This window comes from Rutilus rutilus (assembly GCF_951802725.1).
Source record: "Rutilus rutilus genome assembly, chromosome: 19".
Classification (NCBI taxonomy): Eukaryota; Metazoa; Chordata; class Actinopteri; order Cypriniformes; family Leuciscidae; genus Rutilus; species Rutilus rutilus.
This window is the reverse complement of record NC_140232.1, coordinates 13,387,761-13,403,978: the sequence shown is the minus strand read 5'-3', so window position 1 is coordinate 13,403,978 and position 16,218 is coordinate 13,387,761. Positions and strand designations below refer to the sequence as shown.

The 16,218-nt window shown below is 38.5% G+C and overlaps 2 protein-coding genes across 2 annotated transcripts in view; one reads left to right on the top strand and one right to left on the bottom strand.

Moving 5' to 3' along the window:
• LOC311277964 (transmembrane protein 132C) overlaps window positions 1-5,032 on the top strand; it is a 348,855-nt gene extending 343,823 nt beyond the window's left edge. Inside the window, exon 9 of the mRNA XM_084388468.1 lies at window positions 3,388-5,032. Coding sequence (XP_084244594.1) covers window positions 3,388-4,584 — 1,197 coding nt within the window. The 3' untranslated portion in view covers window positions 4,585-5,032. The remainder of the gene's footprint in view (window positions 1-3,387) is intronic.
• Window positions 5,033-14,440: 9,408 nt separating this feature from the next.
• Window positions 14,441-16,218, bottom strand: part of slc15a4 (solute carrier family 15 member 4) — a 60,443-nt gene continuing 58,665 nt past the window's right edge. The window contains exon 9 of the mRNA XM_084390366.1: window positions 14,441-15,141. Within this exon, the coding sequence (XP_084246492.1) occupies window positions 14,990-15,141 (152 nt within the window). The 3' untranslated portion in view covers window positions 14,441-14,989. The remainder of the gene's footprint in view (window positions 15,142-16,218) is intronic.

The window sequence follows — 16,218 nt, the reverse complement described above, 5'->3', positions numbered from 1 at the left end:
TCAGCATCGATTAACACCATGGACTCGGCGGTAGGCTGCCCTGGCTAATCTACCCATAGATAGCAATAACCGAGGAATTGGAAGCTTGCTAGTAGATTTTCTCTCCGCCATCACGCTTCGCTGCGAACTTCAGGCGTGTGCATGTGATATTGTAACGTGCGCGACTCAGCGCGAGGGGTGGGTGAGTGGGATCTGTGGCGTGTGCACGACCTGTGATTGACAGTCAGATCTCACACCCCCCAGCGCTGATTGGACCCGATGATCCGGGAGCGGTGGATTTTTGCAAAACAAATAACAGGTGGAGTTAGAAGCTCTGGTTTTTTTCTAAAACCACCTTATTTATGTTGTTCTGTCGGATTATAGTGTCGATTTCACTGAATATGATCAAAAAAATGTTGCCGACGGCAGCTTTAAAGCACATTTCAGATGATAAAAAAAAGAAGTGACTTTCTGTTGCAGAAATGTCAGATTGAAATGGTTAAATATGAGCTCAGATTCAATAAGTAACATTTATTGCCACACACACACAAAAAAACAAAAAAACATTTTAAAAGGAAATATTCATATGTACAGCCAACAAATTAGAGAAACATTTCCGTGACTTGTGCTGAAGAAACAAGCACTTTTGCTACAGAAATCTACAGCAACCCAACTCTTTTAATCGATCGCTTGTATCAAAATAACATGCAGCTGGATAAACTGGAATGCGATGATGGCCTTTGCACTAATTAATACCAATTAAATAAGTCTATCTCCAAGAACGCTGGCCATTGTAAGGATGAAAAAAAATCTAAATCAGAAGTCATAAAAAAAAAAAAAAAAAAAAAAACATTAAAAACAGATTCCAAATCCGGAATATATAAACACACTACAAAATCCTTCTGGAGCTCACAGTATGCTTTTAAAGTATTACAGATATCATCATGAGCACCTCCCTCATTCGCTGTCTCACTGCATGATTAGAGTGCTCTGGGAGTTCCCCCTCCCCTCTAGAAGGATTTGTAGCGTGTTATTCACGGACAGGCAGAGAGCATTGATGTCTTGGTAAGTGAAGAGCTTAAGATGCTTGTGTTGCAAATCCCTATATGCAGCTCCATATCCGTAATGGCACTGTTATCTCCTCATATCTTTTTAATCTGACTCCTCCTGACCCTCCAAGTAGAGCAGACACAACTCTGATCTCATGGCCTACATTAAAGGATTGTTGTGTGGATTCAGACGCAGTATATTAGTAAAGTCACAGGCAGTGACATGGGCTCCAACTCAATATGAGGGAGTGAACTCGTTGTCTACTCCAAAACACATTGGGAACAATTATTTGCCCCTTTTATTAAATACTTTTTGCAATCTCCTTTTTTCCAAGATAACAGCTCTGCTATAATGCCTGATGAGTTTGGAGAACACCTGACAAGAGATCAGAGATCATTCCTTCATACAGAATCCCTCCAGATCCTTCAGATTCCCAGATCCATGTTGGCGCTTCTTCTCTTCAGTTCAGCTCACTCATTTTCTATTGGGTTCAGGTCTGGGGACTGGGATGGCCATTGCAAATGCTTGGTTCTGTGCTCAGTGACCCATTTTTGTTTTGATTTTGATGTTTGTTTTTGGATCACTGTCCTGTTGGAAGATCCAAACATGGCCCGTTATAAGATTCCTAGCAGAGGTTGTCAGGTTTTGATTTTTTTATCTGTTGGTATTTGATCAAATCCATGATGCCATGTTTTTGAACAAGATGTCCAGAACCTCTGGCAGGAAATTAGGCCCACAGCATTAAATATACAGCAGAGTATTTAATTTTACACATGGGGTACTTTATGCCTGTGTGCACCAAACCCATCTTAAGTGTTTGCTGCTAAAAACACGAGTTTTTTTGTTTCATCTGACCACAGAACCCGTCCCGTTTGAAGTTCCAGTAGTGTCAGTTACTTTTCAAACGTTCCATGGACAGATGAAACAAAACAAAACAGAGCTTTTTGGCAGCAAACACTTAATATGGGTTTGGTTCATACAGGCCAGAGGTCATCTTGTTCAGATACATGGGATCATGGATTTGATCAAATACCAACAGATAAAAAATCAAAACCTGACAGCCTCTGCTAGAAATCTTATAACGAGCCATGTTTGGATCTTCCAACAGGACAGTGATCCGAAAACAAACATCAAAACAAAAATGGGTCACTGAGCACAAAACCAAGCATCTGCAATGGCCATCCCAGTCCCAGACCTGAACCCTAAAGAAAATGAGTGAGCTGAACTGAACTGAAGAGAAGCAGTGCCAACATGGATCTGGGAATCTGAAGGATCTGGAGGGATTCTGTATGGAGGAATGGTCTCTGATCTCATCAAGTGCTCTCCAAACTCATCAGGCATTATAGGAGAAGACTCACCCCCAATTTCCACCAACTGCGGAACGGCTGCGGATCCGCTCCGGAACGGCGGCAGAGTCAGTAGGTTTCCATTAAAGTCAATGTGTGTATTTTCACTGACTGCGGAACGGCTGCGTTCCGACTCCGCAGCCCTCCGGAGCAGATACGCAGAGCTTCTATTTTTGCCGGATGCCGGAGAGCTCCGCAGCACTACAGGGCAGAGTGCGCAGGACAGTAAGTTGAGCAAAAAAACTGAACAAACCAAAACAAAATAAAAGATCCGGTTAATGTTCTAAATAAAATACACCGTGATCATGGCGGATCATATTTCCCTACACTACACCTTGAAAACGTCATAATATACCATTCCTCATAACGTTCCGTTTATAGAAACTATATATCGCGCGATCATACGTGAATTAGCGAGATCTCGTGGGTCCTCGTGACTTCAGCTGTCAGTCATGGACGCAGCCATTCCGCAACAAATCCGGACCTGGTGGGTATTGAAGGACGACGGAGCATGGAGCCGATCCGCAGCCATTCCGCAGTTGGTGGAAATCCGGGGTTAGAGCTGTTATCTTGGCAAAAGGAGATTGCAAAAAGTATTTAATAACTGGGACCCAATAATTATGGCCAGCGTGTTTTGGAGAAAATTTAGATTTTTGCACATACATACATACATACATACATATACACACATATACATATATGTGTGACAAAATATCTGTGACAAAAACATGAAGACACAAAGTACTGCATGAGATATGTTGTCAAGAAAAAAAGTTTAAAATAAAATATAAAATCATATTTCTATTTTTATATGTTAATGATATTAGATTTTTTTTTTTTTATTAACTTTAAAATAAGCATTAGATGATGGCAAAATAATCTAAATGTAGAAAAGCAATTGAGCATTCACAACTAAATATAAATTGATACACAAACTGATAACGGTACAAATACATTATTTGTTGCTGAAGCATATTCAAATGTATCTGGATTTTCTTTTTGCTCTCCATAGGAGGCGCTGATCAGTGCTTGGCTGCAGTTCAGTGACGGCTCCATGGCTCCTCTGGACCTGTACAACCCGGAGCACTTTGTTCTGACCGCTACTTCTCTGGATGAGGATGTGGTGTCCATACGGCAGGACGCTGCAAGCCAGTGGCCGGTTATTTCAGCGCGAGCCGAGGGACAAGGTCTGCTAGTGCATGTAGAAATGACGGTATGTGAAGTGTGTCAGAAATTTAAGCGCCGAAGTGTTCTAGCGGCTGGAAACTGCAACATCCGTGTGAAGTTTGGTCGCAGCGAAAGCGCCTTGAGGCCGGGTGACTACGGCCAAGATGGAGATGACATGGACAACAGACCAGGTGACCGCAGACAGAACCCGTCCCTCCCGGACAGGACCGGAATGGACAACCACTACTATGGAAGCTCCATCTCAGACATAGAGGATGGTATCATGAGACGAATCACCACCACGACCAAAACAGCCATCATCAGAAGACCAGGTGGAGACAAGCTCTCAGACGATGGGAGCCAGTTGCCTGGCATTCCAATCGATTTCTCAGACTTCCCCGCTCAAGTGGACCTTCCCCGAGGACATAACGTGGATGAAGACGACCTTCAAATACCTCATGGACTTACTGACCTTGAAATTGGAATGTACGCTTTGTTAGGTGTCTTCTGCTTGGCTATTCTGGTCTTCCTCATCAATTGCATCTCATACACTCTCAAGTACCAACACAAGGAGATGTCAATCGAGGGCCAGGAGAGCATGAACCACGCTCACGACTGGGTGTGGCTGGGAAACGACGCCGAACTTCTGGAGAGCCACGTGAGTTTGTCTCCACAGACCGACGAGCACATCACCATTATGGACTCCAGCTTAGGAGGGTTAGAAGAAGGGAGCCACCTTCTCAACGGCGGTTCTTTGCAGAAGAACGTTCAAGGCCAGGTGCACAGAGGAGCCGACACCGCCACAGTCTGCACGGGGAAAGACAGCAAAGGCGATTCGCCAACGACCAAAAGGAAACGTGTGAAGTTTACCACGTTCACCACCATCCCAGTGGAAAGTGTTAGTCCGGCAAAGGAAAATGTGGGAGTCGATCCTGACGATGACATTAAGTGGGTATGTCAGGATGTTGAGCTTGGCGACTCCAAGGAACTACGAAACTACATGGAAAGACTAAACGACAGTGTTTTAAAGGAAGTGGCTTAGTCTAATCAATGTGTGCTAACTGAACTCACCCATATGCCTTTGTAAAAGAGACGATTACGAGCCAGGGAACAACTGCTACATAAACCTTACTGAACACAACACATCAGCCATTGCATAAAGTATGTCTAGCGTTCTTGTGGTTTGACATGCCATCAGTGGGACAATGCTCTCATAAAGACTTATGGCAAAATATGCCTTTTTAAAAGATGAATCAAATCTTTTTTGTATATTCATTTATATTATGTTCTCTATTCTCATTTTTTTTAAATGATTTTATTTTAGCACCTTTTGTAGTTAAAAAAAAAAAAAACTAAACCGTATTTCCAGGCTTGCCAATGCTCTGCACTCACTTATGAGGCTACAGGACTGTACGCAGATGGTGACATGTAGATTAAGGACTGTAATATTAATGAATCATTGTAAATAAAGTGCACATAGAATGGTTTGGATTTTTTTGCCTTATGAGTTTTATTTCTGGCCAGTGTATTGCTTGCTGGATTCTGGATACATTTAATTTATTCACCAAGAGACCTTGAGTCACCAAGTTTGACATTTTCTTTTTTGGCCGCTTTTTTTGTTGGTAAAGAATGTCTCAAAACCTTTTCCTCAGCCTGAGCGGTAAACATGTTATTCAACCCAGTACTGCCGAACTAAATCAATTACACAGTTCCTCAAGGCTGTTTAAATTATACTTTATTTCCCAAATCTGAGTTATAACCTTTTGTTGCTTGAAGAGTCAGAAACAAGCTGTTTCAACTGAGATAGGAACCTTATTAAAGTACTAAAGGAAACTCGGCTCAAGTCATTTTTGACCATGGACATTTTCTGGGTGTAGGAAATTAAATCAATTATGAATTCCAAAAAATTAAAGTCAATTCTAATCTAATTCGCAATAGCTACAACATTGAGGGAGAAAGAAAAAAAAAGGCCAATATTTATGCAGCATATGATAAGAGTCTTGCTTGAAAAAGGCCAAATTAATTCTATAATGGTTGTACTACATGTTAATGTGACATTTGCACTGCAATCCTTCAAGCCAAAATATTCTAACCTTTCACTACACAAATGCCAATTATTGTCTAATTAACCTATAGTAGATACTTCTTGCAAGTGCTCAATTGTATTTTCTTTTCAGTTTTATTAATGGGAAACTATCAGTCTTCAGTGAAAATCATTAACAGCCTCTGAAAGCAGACGGGAAGGATGAGATTCTGCACTTTTAACCAATTAAACAAACGATAAAGAATCAAGTGTTATTGACCGATTTCAGGTTTAACTAAGACAAACCGAGAGCAAATTTTGTCATTTTATTTACTGCATCCAAAATGGTTAAAGTATATTTTAATCAATTCCATCCATCCTCCAAAACCACTTTATCCTCTACAGGTGCGGTGAGCAATCTATGGCATTGGCACACGGAGGGATAATCACTGGCACTTGACAATAGAGGTGTATTTAATTTAAATAAAGTTCCTCAAACTTGCATACGGATGTACATTTTGAGGTAATCATTCCTCATATTAACACATCATATTTTATTAAAGTTAGGAGCTATAAATTCTATTAAAGTTCTGTTAAAGATTCCTTGTTCTTTTCTTGCGTTAAATAGGGACTTTTGGTCATTACACAAGAATATTTCAACGGCATTCAATGCCGCAATTAACTAACAAAGACTGCATAAATACCAAGACGGTTCACTTATATTACTACGAATGGGAGAAAGTGCAGTGTGCTGCCAAATATGGAATAATCAGAATAATTACTGCATCTGCCATTACTCAAGTTCCCATAGAAACAGTCAGTGTCCTGAGACTTGTGCTTAGGACTGCATGTGCGCATTGGCTTTACCAACCTGAAATATACTTAATTTTTTTAATGCTATCTGAGCATAAGAAACAACTTTTGAGACCGGTCATGTCAGATTTGAAATATATTATTTAAATGTGAGTTTGGCAAGCAGTTTTTGAGATTTCAATATTTCCCCATTCAAGTAGATTAGAGTTGGTCTTGCATGCCCAAAATAGCTGCTGGAGACATTGCAAATATGGCAGCCAAGTGAACTGACTTTCCCTTGAGCACAAAACCTTTAACCAATTAAAATCAAGTATTTTAGAGAGGCGCATAAGGAACTGATAATGAATAATGGACAATTATTTTGATTTAAGATATTGATTACTATATTGAAAAATCCTCTCTTGGTGTGGAAATATAATCTTTAAAACAGGTTTAAGTAAAAGTGGCGAGGTACTGGTACTAGCCTGTGTTCATTTTTAAAAGATAAGAAAATTCATTGTTTACTCACCCTCATGTTGTTTCAAACCCATTTGGCTGTCTGTCTTCTGTGGAACAAAAAAAAGCACTATGAAAGTACAAATAAAACACTTAATGTCATGTTTAATTCAATGTGTTATTTGCCATTTGTGCAATTTACTAGTAATTCCTGAGTGATAGATACATTTAGTGTAGTAAAAGCCACAATATAGCTTTGCATGAGTGAGTTTTGAGACCGTTAACAACCAATGTTGTCAAACCTGGTATGACACGTCTTCACGCACCATATTTGAATGTAGGTGAACACGAATGATGGAGAGCTACGGCTTCAGAAGACTTGGAATATAGCACACAAACCCTGCGGGCTGCTTTTATGCTCCTGTTTCTGACATTTTTGAGCTTGGCAGCATCTGTCCTTATTTGCTTTCAACGTATAGAGCAGCACAAACATCCAGCCAAGCATCTGCTTTTGTGTTCCACAGGTTTTGAACAACAAGGATAGGTCACCCCAAGTTTCATTTTTGGGTCAACTAACCCTTTAAAGACAGTCTGAGTAAACTAACAAGCCCACAACCACAAAGTTGCTCAGATTCCTAATTAAGACGACAGAACTTTGGAGAGTTGTTATTAAAAACAGGTTCTGGTAGTCTCGCACAGAGCTCTCTTGTAATTATCAGTTATTCTGCTTTTGTTTTTCAGATTTGTTGAATACGCACCAGTAGCATCATGTCTACACAATTACAGCTGCTGCTGTGAGTGTTGAGTTATTGATCTGGTCTAAGCCTAATGAAAACAACCGTATTGAATAAAGCCAAAGTGTACAACATTTCTAATCCCCGTTTCTCCTCCTCTGCCGTTCCGCTTCTCTCTTTTATCAGGAGCATCATATCAATCACATCCTCTTTCATTGCCTGAGGCTCCTCTCTTTTCCTGTTTCCGTCTGACACTATCGCGTCTTCTGTCTTTCCATGACACACACAGAGACGGTTTTGTTTTCTAGTATCCTGACAAATTAGGGTGTTTTTTTGTTTTTTTTTCTCAATTTTTGTTCAGTCTCCCTGCCATTACATTTGAATGCGTCTCTATAAGCGGCGAGGTGGATATATACGGGGAGCGTGTTGCACAGGGGTATTGTGAACAGAGGTGCAGCCTGTGATCTGTGAAGGGCACTTCAAGCTGAGCTGACTAGGGGAGGAATAATCTATGGCACAGAGAGGGAGAATGACGGATGGATCTCTGGCTGTAATTAACACATCTTTTATAATCACGTCTGCTCATTTTCTAGCATATTCAGCAGGGGGGAACATTTCATTTCAGCATGACTTGTAACAAAATCCTGCTCTCCATTTATATACTGCCTTTTTTCTTCTTAGGCATGACTTGTACATCTGTCAGCCTCTCAGTAGGTGCAGGCTGAATATGTTGAGCTCAGGATCATCAGTCACATGTGAAGGGTCAAAGGTCTGCTTGGTTAGCATGGTCATCATGTTAGTCCCTGCTGGTTGATGCTGTAACTACACCATCTGGCAGCATAAATCATTTTAATCCACTGATGGTATGTGCTGTATTCTGATCAAATATATGAACAACAGTTTGTGAGGTTCAGGACTGACTTTAAAATTCTTATGAGTTTTATCCCCTGTTTTTGATTACACAACATTCTTCAAAATATCATTATGTTTCGCAGAAAAAAATAATGTATACCGGTTTGAAATGACATGAGATTGAGTAAATGATGACAGCATGATTTGGTGAACTATCCAAACTGTTTACTTCTCTGGTGTATCAATGTTAATTTTAATGGATGTGTAAAGTCAGATTTATTTCAAAATTAATAACTAGATAATTAATAACAAATAAGTAATAACAAAATTAAAGAACTATCTAATTGCTTTATCATTCAAACCAAACAAACTTCTTTTAGTAAAATGTAGAATGTAAATGTGGTGTAAGACAAGTTCAGATATATAATCAATGATACGTAGGCTACGTTTGATTTATGAACAAAACTATGGAGAACTTTGCATCCTCATATCAGAACACCACTGCAGTAATAATGTACATCCAGCCGGTTGTTACTCAGAATAAACCCCCGACAAGGTGATGAGCAACCCGACGTGAAGCAGAGAGGAATACGGTACAGTCATACCACACAGCATTTTGCCACATAAATAATTATGGGGATAAGAAATATTGCCCGTTTGTTGTCTTATAATCCAACAGTGTACAAAACAATAGTCACAAAAATGGCAGCAGCATTTGAATGAAACAAGAGAGAGTGAGGCCACAATACTGGCAAAACTATCTAATTGCTTTATCATTCAAACCAAACAAACTTATTTTAGTAAAATGTAGAATGTAAATGTGGTGTAAGACAAGTTCAGATATATAATCAATGATCTCAGTTAAAAAGTGTGATAACTGAAAAAGAAAAGGCTGGGGAAAGTCATATGAGAGGAGGCAATGCCTTCATCACGCTATTATTGGGGAATATTGGTTATGGTTGTATATGATTGGTTTGTGCGATAAATCCTGCCTCTTGTTTGTTTCCATGTGTGCTTGTGAATCAGTCTGAATAAAGACAATGATTACGTTAATGGGAAGACTAATTAAAAAGTAAAACAACAACTCACCCACTTAGATATCACCGCTTTATATCACGTCAAAATCCAACTTAAAATTGCCTGAAAAGATGGCTAGGTTTTTTTTTTCCTTTTAAATTAAAGGGACATATTCGTGAGATTGATGATTGATGATCCGAAAATAAGTTGACTAACGTTATTAAAAAGAAAAGCTGAACATCAGTTCACAAATAAAATATATTGTTTAAATTGTTACTGCCTTTATTTATTGTTTTTTAATAAATGTAAAAATGCTTAAAAACACGAATATAAATGTTTTAATGTAATGTTTATTTAACCAGACAAATTTGACCACATTAAGTGTTACTTGGACATAAAAAAACCGTAGAGAGACGGAACAGACTATTTTCTTTAGCGGAAGCAATACAATCGTTTTTAAATCAATAAACTCCTTTCTAAATCAATATTTTGTGTCAAATTGATTTATTTGGTAGGTAGCCATGTAATAAGCGGGATAATGTAGAGCGAGGCGGTTGTTATAGCGAATACAACCCCTTCAGGCTGATTCAAGACCCCTCCGCTTCGTGTCGGGGTCCTGATCAGCCTGTCGGGGTTGTATTCGCTAGAACAACCGCCTCGCTCTACATTATCCCTTACATAACATACCGCTGGACGGCGCTTTGACCAATCAGTATGAAGATAAAAGAGTAGCAAAACTCGAGTGCACGTAGATGTGAATTTGAGAACTTGTACAATAAATATTTGTACTTGTACGTGAACATTTACACTCACAGCTCCAATGTGATGTTAGTCAACATCAAATAAGTGTAAAGAATGACATTTAAGTATGATTTAAAATCATAAAGCTTTTAATTTGAAAGTTAACTTTCTAAAACTTAATGAACTTAACTCATGAAAGTGTACGCACTTTAAGTACACTTAAGTCGCCTTCTAATTAATATTACCTATTTATATTCATATTTCATATTCTCTGCAACATAAATGTATAGCACACTTTGCTACCACTCTACGAACAGAGTATAAAATAGGGCGTTTTTGTGAAGTTAAGCAGGTCAAACACAATGCTGTTTTATTTTACATTATGAGATGTGTCGTTTAAACTCCTCATTTGATTTCATTATTTTCTAGTAGTAGCTACACATTCTTACATAATACAATCCTAGGTTAAATACTGATTAAATTATATCAAGCAATATTACACGAGCAAGAGTCAGTCTTTGGCGAACGATCGAGGGACAAAAAAGAAAAGTGCAACATGTGCCTACTCAGCTACCAACACTCTAATTACGAGTAAGGCACAGCTTTAGGAAGAAAATAAAATACATTCAGTAAAAAGAAGTTAATATTGAGTAACTTACACAAATATAGCTCCAAAGCCACAGCTGAACCGTAGAGTCTCCGAGCCAAACAGTCAGGACTGCTGAAGTTCCTGAATGAACCGAAGGACACATAAAAAATAAACATAAAAAACTGCCACGTGTTGCCACGCCACTTACTGGCATATCGATGTAACTTGAGTCAATAAAAAAGTCAAGACAGGCGAAGAGATACAAACAGGGCCGTTTTTATTAATGAAAACGAAGCTTTTTTTGAAAACGCAGTCCAAAGTGGATACATTTGAAAACGCCTCAAGTTGTAACTTAGTGTGGACTGTGAAACCGGTGGTATTTAAAAACGATGACGTAAATTTAGTCATGTGACGCATATTGTACCAATAGATATTCATGTTTATACCAGTTACGTGCTATTTACTTTCACACTGTTGCTAACAATATTCTACATTGCGCACTCTTCATATCACAGTCCTGCAAAGACGACAGAATTTACTCACGTTTGCTGTCCTGCTGCAATAGCCTACATGAGAGCAGTTGCGTTTAAAACATATGGTGACTGCGTGCGACCTGGACCGCATCAGTGACTGGTGGTGAGATATTTTACTAAATAAAATTATCCTGTCAGAAGAATTGCGCGATAACTTCATTATTTATTTTTCCATCTGAATCATATCAGTGATCTTTCTGGGGTTTTACGCATGCGCAGTAAAGTGAATTTAGCGTTTTCTGGCGTTTTTCAAAAGTTTCTCATCTTTCTCATCTCATCTTTCTCATCGTTTCTCATATATTTTGCAATAATGCAAAAATATATGTGTTGTAGATTCCATTCACCACTTTAGAAGTTTACACAACTATGATGGCTTCTGCTTCTGAGAACGACCGGAAATATGAAAAGGGTCCATTGTCTCATTTGGAAGTTTGTGCCCTTCAGAGGTCACGGCCGCATACGTCATTGAGGTTGTCTCAGTTCAAGAAAGTAACCATTCTAAAATTTACTGTTATTCCTTGTGAGCCTTAAATTATTGTAATTTCTTTCTTACTTTGGAATGTAATGGTTACTTTTCTGAAATGAAGCAGAAATTAAAAGCCACAGACAAAGGCGACCTCCGAAGGGCGCAGCATTCCAAATAAGACAGCACCGTGATTGACTGTTTTACAACGCTGAACAGCAATTAAGGCTATAATGTGACTGATTATCAAGGCACATGTGAAGTTGACCACCACACTTTCTCTTATGGCAGAGCTGCTGATATAAATATGCCAGAATGAGTAACAGGTTTGCAGAATTAGCCGAAATTACTCTCTCACTCAGTAGGGGCTGGCTAGTTTGCTGCCAACCGTTGGATTGTAGTTATTCTATTCTATGTAATAAATACACCCCTGTACAGCAGCAGAAGGTCAGGTCATGTTTGTTCATGCCCTGCTGATATGACACTGTCTCTTGACCTCTCACCTTCTGGTATATGTACAATACTCACATTTACAATATCCTACAGAGCAGCTTTATGGTTCACAGGCATAAGAACATAATATCTGTGAGGTCAGTGTCTCAGATCAAATGTGAAACACAGTAAGCCATGCCAGATGTACTGTGTGGATGCAAGCACAGGTCAAACATGCTAACATCACAATCCCTCTCTACTGTATATCCATCTATATATATTATATATAAGATTTGCCATGTTGAATGGTGTATTAAGAGATATTAGACATTTTCAAGATAAGGCACATAGGCAATCCTGTTTTGAGACATCTTTCTCTCTTACAAGACAAGAGGGGTCATATTTAGGAACACTGACCTTACAGAGTCACATGAAGCATCCATCGTTGATATACTGTGCTTACGCTTTCAGCTCTTCTGCTTTTTAATAGAGCACAACACTGTAAAAAAAAACATGGAGGCGGTAGAAATATATAGGCTGTGTCAACAGTCTGACTCAGAGTGAGAGGAAGAAAAAGAGCAGTGGAGTTCAAACAGCTCGCTGGCGGTCACAGTCTTAGGAAACGACTCGTCATTCTAGATATGCTTGGGTGAAGAGCGATGATGTTCTGATTTCACGCTCGTCTGATGAAATCAGACAAATGCAATTGAATGTGAGAGATCACAAGGTTTGCATACGAGCTTGGAAAATGAAAGCTGTAATAAACGGGCGACTCGTTTTCAAACGGCTCTCTCACAGACACACAAACACTATAGGTCAGATGCATTTTATTGAACAGCAACAACAACAACAGAAAGAATTTTAAACAAAAGCACGAAAAAAAAATCACAATTTCACTGCACAAACTCAAATGTGTTTTAGAAAATTTTGCATTGCATGATCTTAGACTCTTTGGGGAAAACAGAATCGTTTTACACATTTAAAAAGCTTTAAAACAGTATTTATTTATGCCTATTTAAAATGAATGATGCCCTTTTCATCAAATTGATCTCAGATTCAAACGGCTCTACTGTTAATACTGTCTGTCAAAACACATTTAAGAGGATTTTGATCACTCTTGTTTTGAACTACCTAATGTAAAAGTGTAAGGATGAGATTAAAAAAATTGCATCAGTTGCAACAGTCATGTGGAGCAACTTTTGTCATTGAAGGCACGAGGAGTAACTGCTGAAAAAGTGCAACTCAAATTTCATAGAACTACCTGTTTGTGAAAACACATAAAAAGCACCAGCATAGAAGCATAATGGGAGTGTTGTATTTTGTAGCTTGTGGTCATAGCGAAGACAGCAGACTTAGTTGGTAAAAACTGCAGCAAAAAGGGATGTCGTTGCAAAATGTGCATTCAAATGACATCAAGCAAGACTCCCTCTACACAGCATGATGATATGTACGAATTTGAGGTATACAGGGATGTATCATAAGCCTGCATGTAAAATTCATGGTTCTAAATCCTCGATTATAAATGTGATTTTTGCTTGAGATTAGTGCAAAGTGATTTCACTACATAACCTCATTTTGACGACAATCTGAGCTTGAGGTTTGTTGTTCATCAAAAAACTTAATGCAATCTTAAAAAGTTCATGAATCATTACAAACAAGATGAGGGTGTTTCCAAAGGGAACACTATTCATTTGCATTTGCAGAGATATTCTTGCTGTAAAGGTGCATGCGTCATGATATTAGCACTCTTTGTGCAAATTCATCATTTCTCAGATAATACACTCATATTACAAGTGCGATGAAGTGTCTGGCTTTACAACTTATAATTAAAATGATTAAAAACAAGCTAATGGAAAACTAATGCCTGATAAAATATCTAAAAGTAAGAAAAGCTTGTAATGCCACAGGTTTAGTACCAAAGTTACAAATGTAATCACATTGTTAAGGACACAATTATGCATTTGATTATTTATAAAAAAAAAAAAAAAGGTTCAAGTCTTTTGCAATGCACTTTTTATCAACTACTTCACACTGATGTTCAAACAATAACTATATGGGTTCCTTGTGATTCATTGGCTACACATCTGATACTGTAGGAGTAGCCAACCACTTTCACATCAGCCGATTATTATTAACAGTATCTCAAAATACAGCCAATTTGTACACTGTATGTATTAATCATTTAAAATGAATAAAGTCACCAAAGATACACCTCACAGTACAAATGGTGCCTAAAAAATGTTTATCGTTAAAAAAAAAAAAAATGTAAGTACCACAGAGAGACCATTTTAAATAAATTTGACCAGGAACAGTCTTACCTTTTTGAGCATAACCCACAAAAAATAAAAGGTTCAATAAATATTCAATTCAAACTGGCAATTAGTAATACAACCCATCGTAAACCATTTAAAAACCACCTTCAATTTATAAATGAATTCAGTAATATCGTTGCCAGTCAAAACAACAAAAATCCAAAATTGTGAATAAGTGTTGTTCAAACGACACACTACAACAAACAAGCATTTCATAATCCAGTTCGCTGATGGAGTGAACAATCCTCATTTTCAACCATTTCATACACAATATTTGAGTTAATTATTGCGTAAGTTTTGTGTTTTGTTTTCTTTCAAATTGTCTCAAGTGTTTAAAGGTGGCAACAGAATGGCCAGTTCTAGGAAACACAGGGTTCGATTCAAGTTGAGTCAAACATTTTAAATCCTACCTCATTTTCCAAATACTAAGAGGCTTAAAGTTTGTCACATGGTTGGTGGTTGAGGAATGGTGAAGGTGAGAGTTTGGCTGATGATGAGGAGGGTCATGAGTTGGCCAGAGACTGCCTGTGGTTCCCTGCTCTGGGCTTCTGCTTGTCATACTTCACAGACACAATGAGGAAGACCAGGAGTGTGACTCCCTGAATGGCGGCCAGGAGGAAGAAGTAGTAATTCAGTGTGCACCCGTTGATGTTGCCTACAGAGAGAAGAAAAGGTGAGAAAAAGGGATGCGTAAAAAACAACAACTCACTTTGATGTGAATTTCACAAGACCAAAATTTCAGTAGTCTAACAAGCACAGACACTCTTTGGAGCACAGAGATCTCTCTACCTCTGTATACCGGTTGAAACGATCAATGATTCTCATTTGATCAATAAAGTATTGAGTCTCTCCCTCTCTTTTTTATAAAATAACAAACAAAACAACACAAAGGCAAATCAAGGCAAGATTTTATATATTTTTTATTATGATGATAATTGCAATGTAAGGGATAATGTACATCCAGTCGGTGGTTCTCCCAAAATAACCCCCGACAGGGTGATGAGGACCCCAACGAGAAGCGGAGGGGTCTTAATCAGCCTGAAGGGGGTTATTTAAAATCTTACCTGTTTGTATCTCTTAATCCAACGGTGTACAAAACAATAGTCACAATGGCAGCAGCGTTTGTATGAAACGAGAGAGCGAGGCCACGATACTGGATGGCATAATTAAATAACTGTACACAAAATATTGATTCGACTGAGTTGTAATATTTGACTAGCTCACCAAACGCAAAACTTCCACAAAGAAAAAAGCGTTCCTAGCAGGCGTATAGCGCTGCTGACTTCAGTAACCCGGATGAGCCTGTGTTATCTGTTTTGAGCGGTTGTTATCTGGGAACAACAACATACCGCTGGATGGCGCTATTGACCAATCAGAATCAAGTATTCCACAGAGCCGTGTAATAAAAATAAATACCATAGTTCCTGTCAGGCGGAAACTGACCAAAATCGAGCTCAAATGGAGTTACAAGGTTTTTGACCAGTGAGTGTTTTGTCCGTCAGAAGAACAGCCAGTTCTTCGAATTATGTTTTCATCAACTTACAGGTTATAAAGTTTACTGTAGCTATGTCGACACTCAGTTTTTTTTTCTGTCATTTGGCCAAAATCCCATGTTATTAAAGATGAAGTGCTTTGCACAGGCTTTTTTAAGACAGTATTGACGACAAACACAAGACTAAGACACTCCGCTCGTCAAATACATAAAACATTAGCATTTATATATATATATATA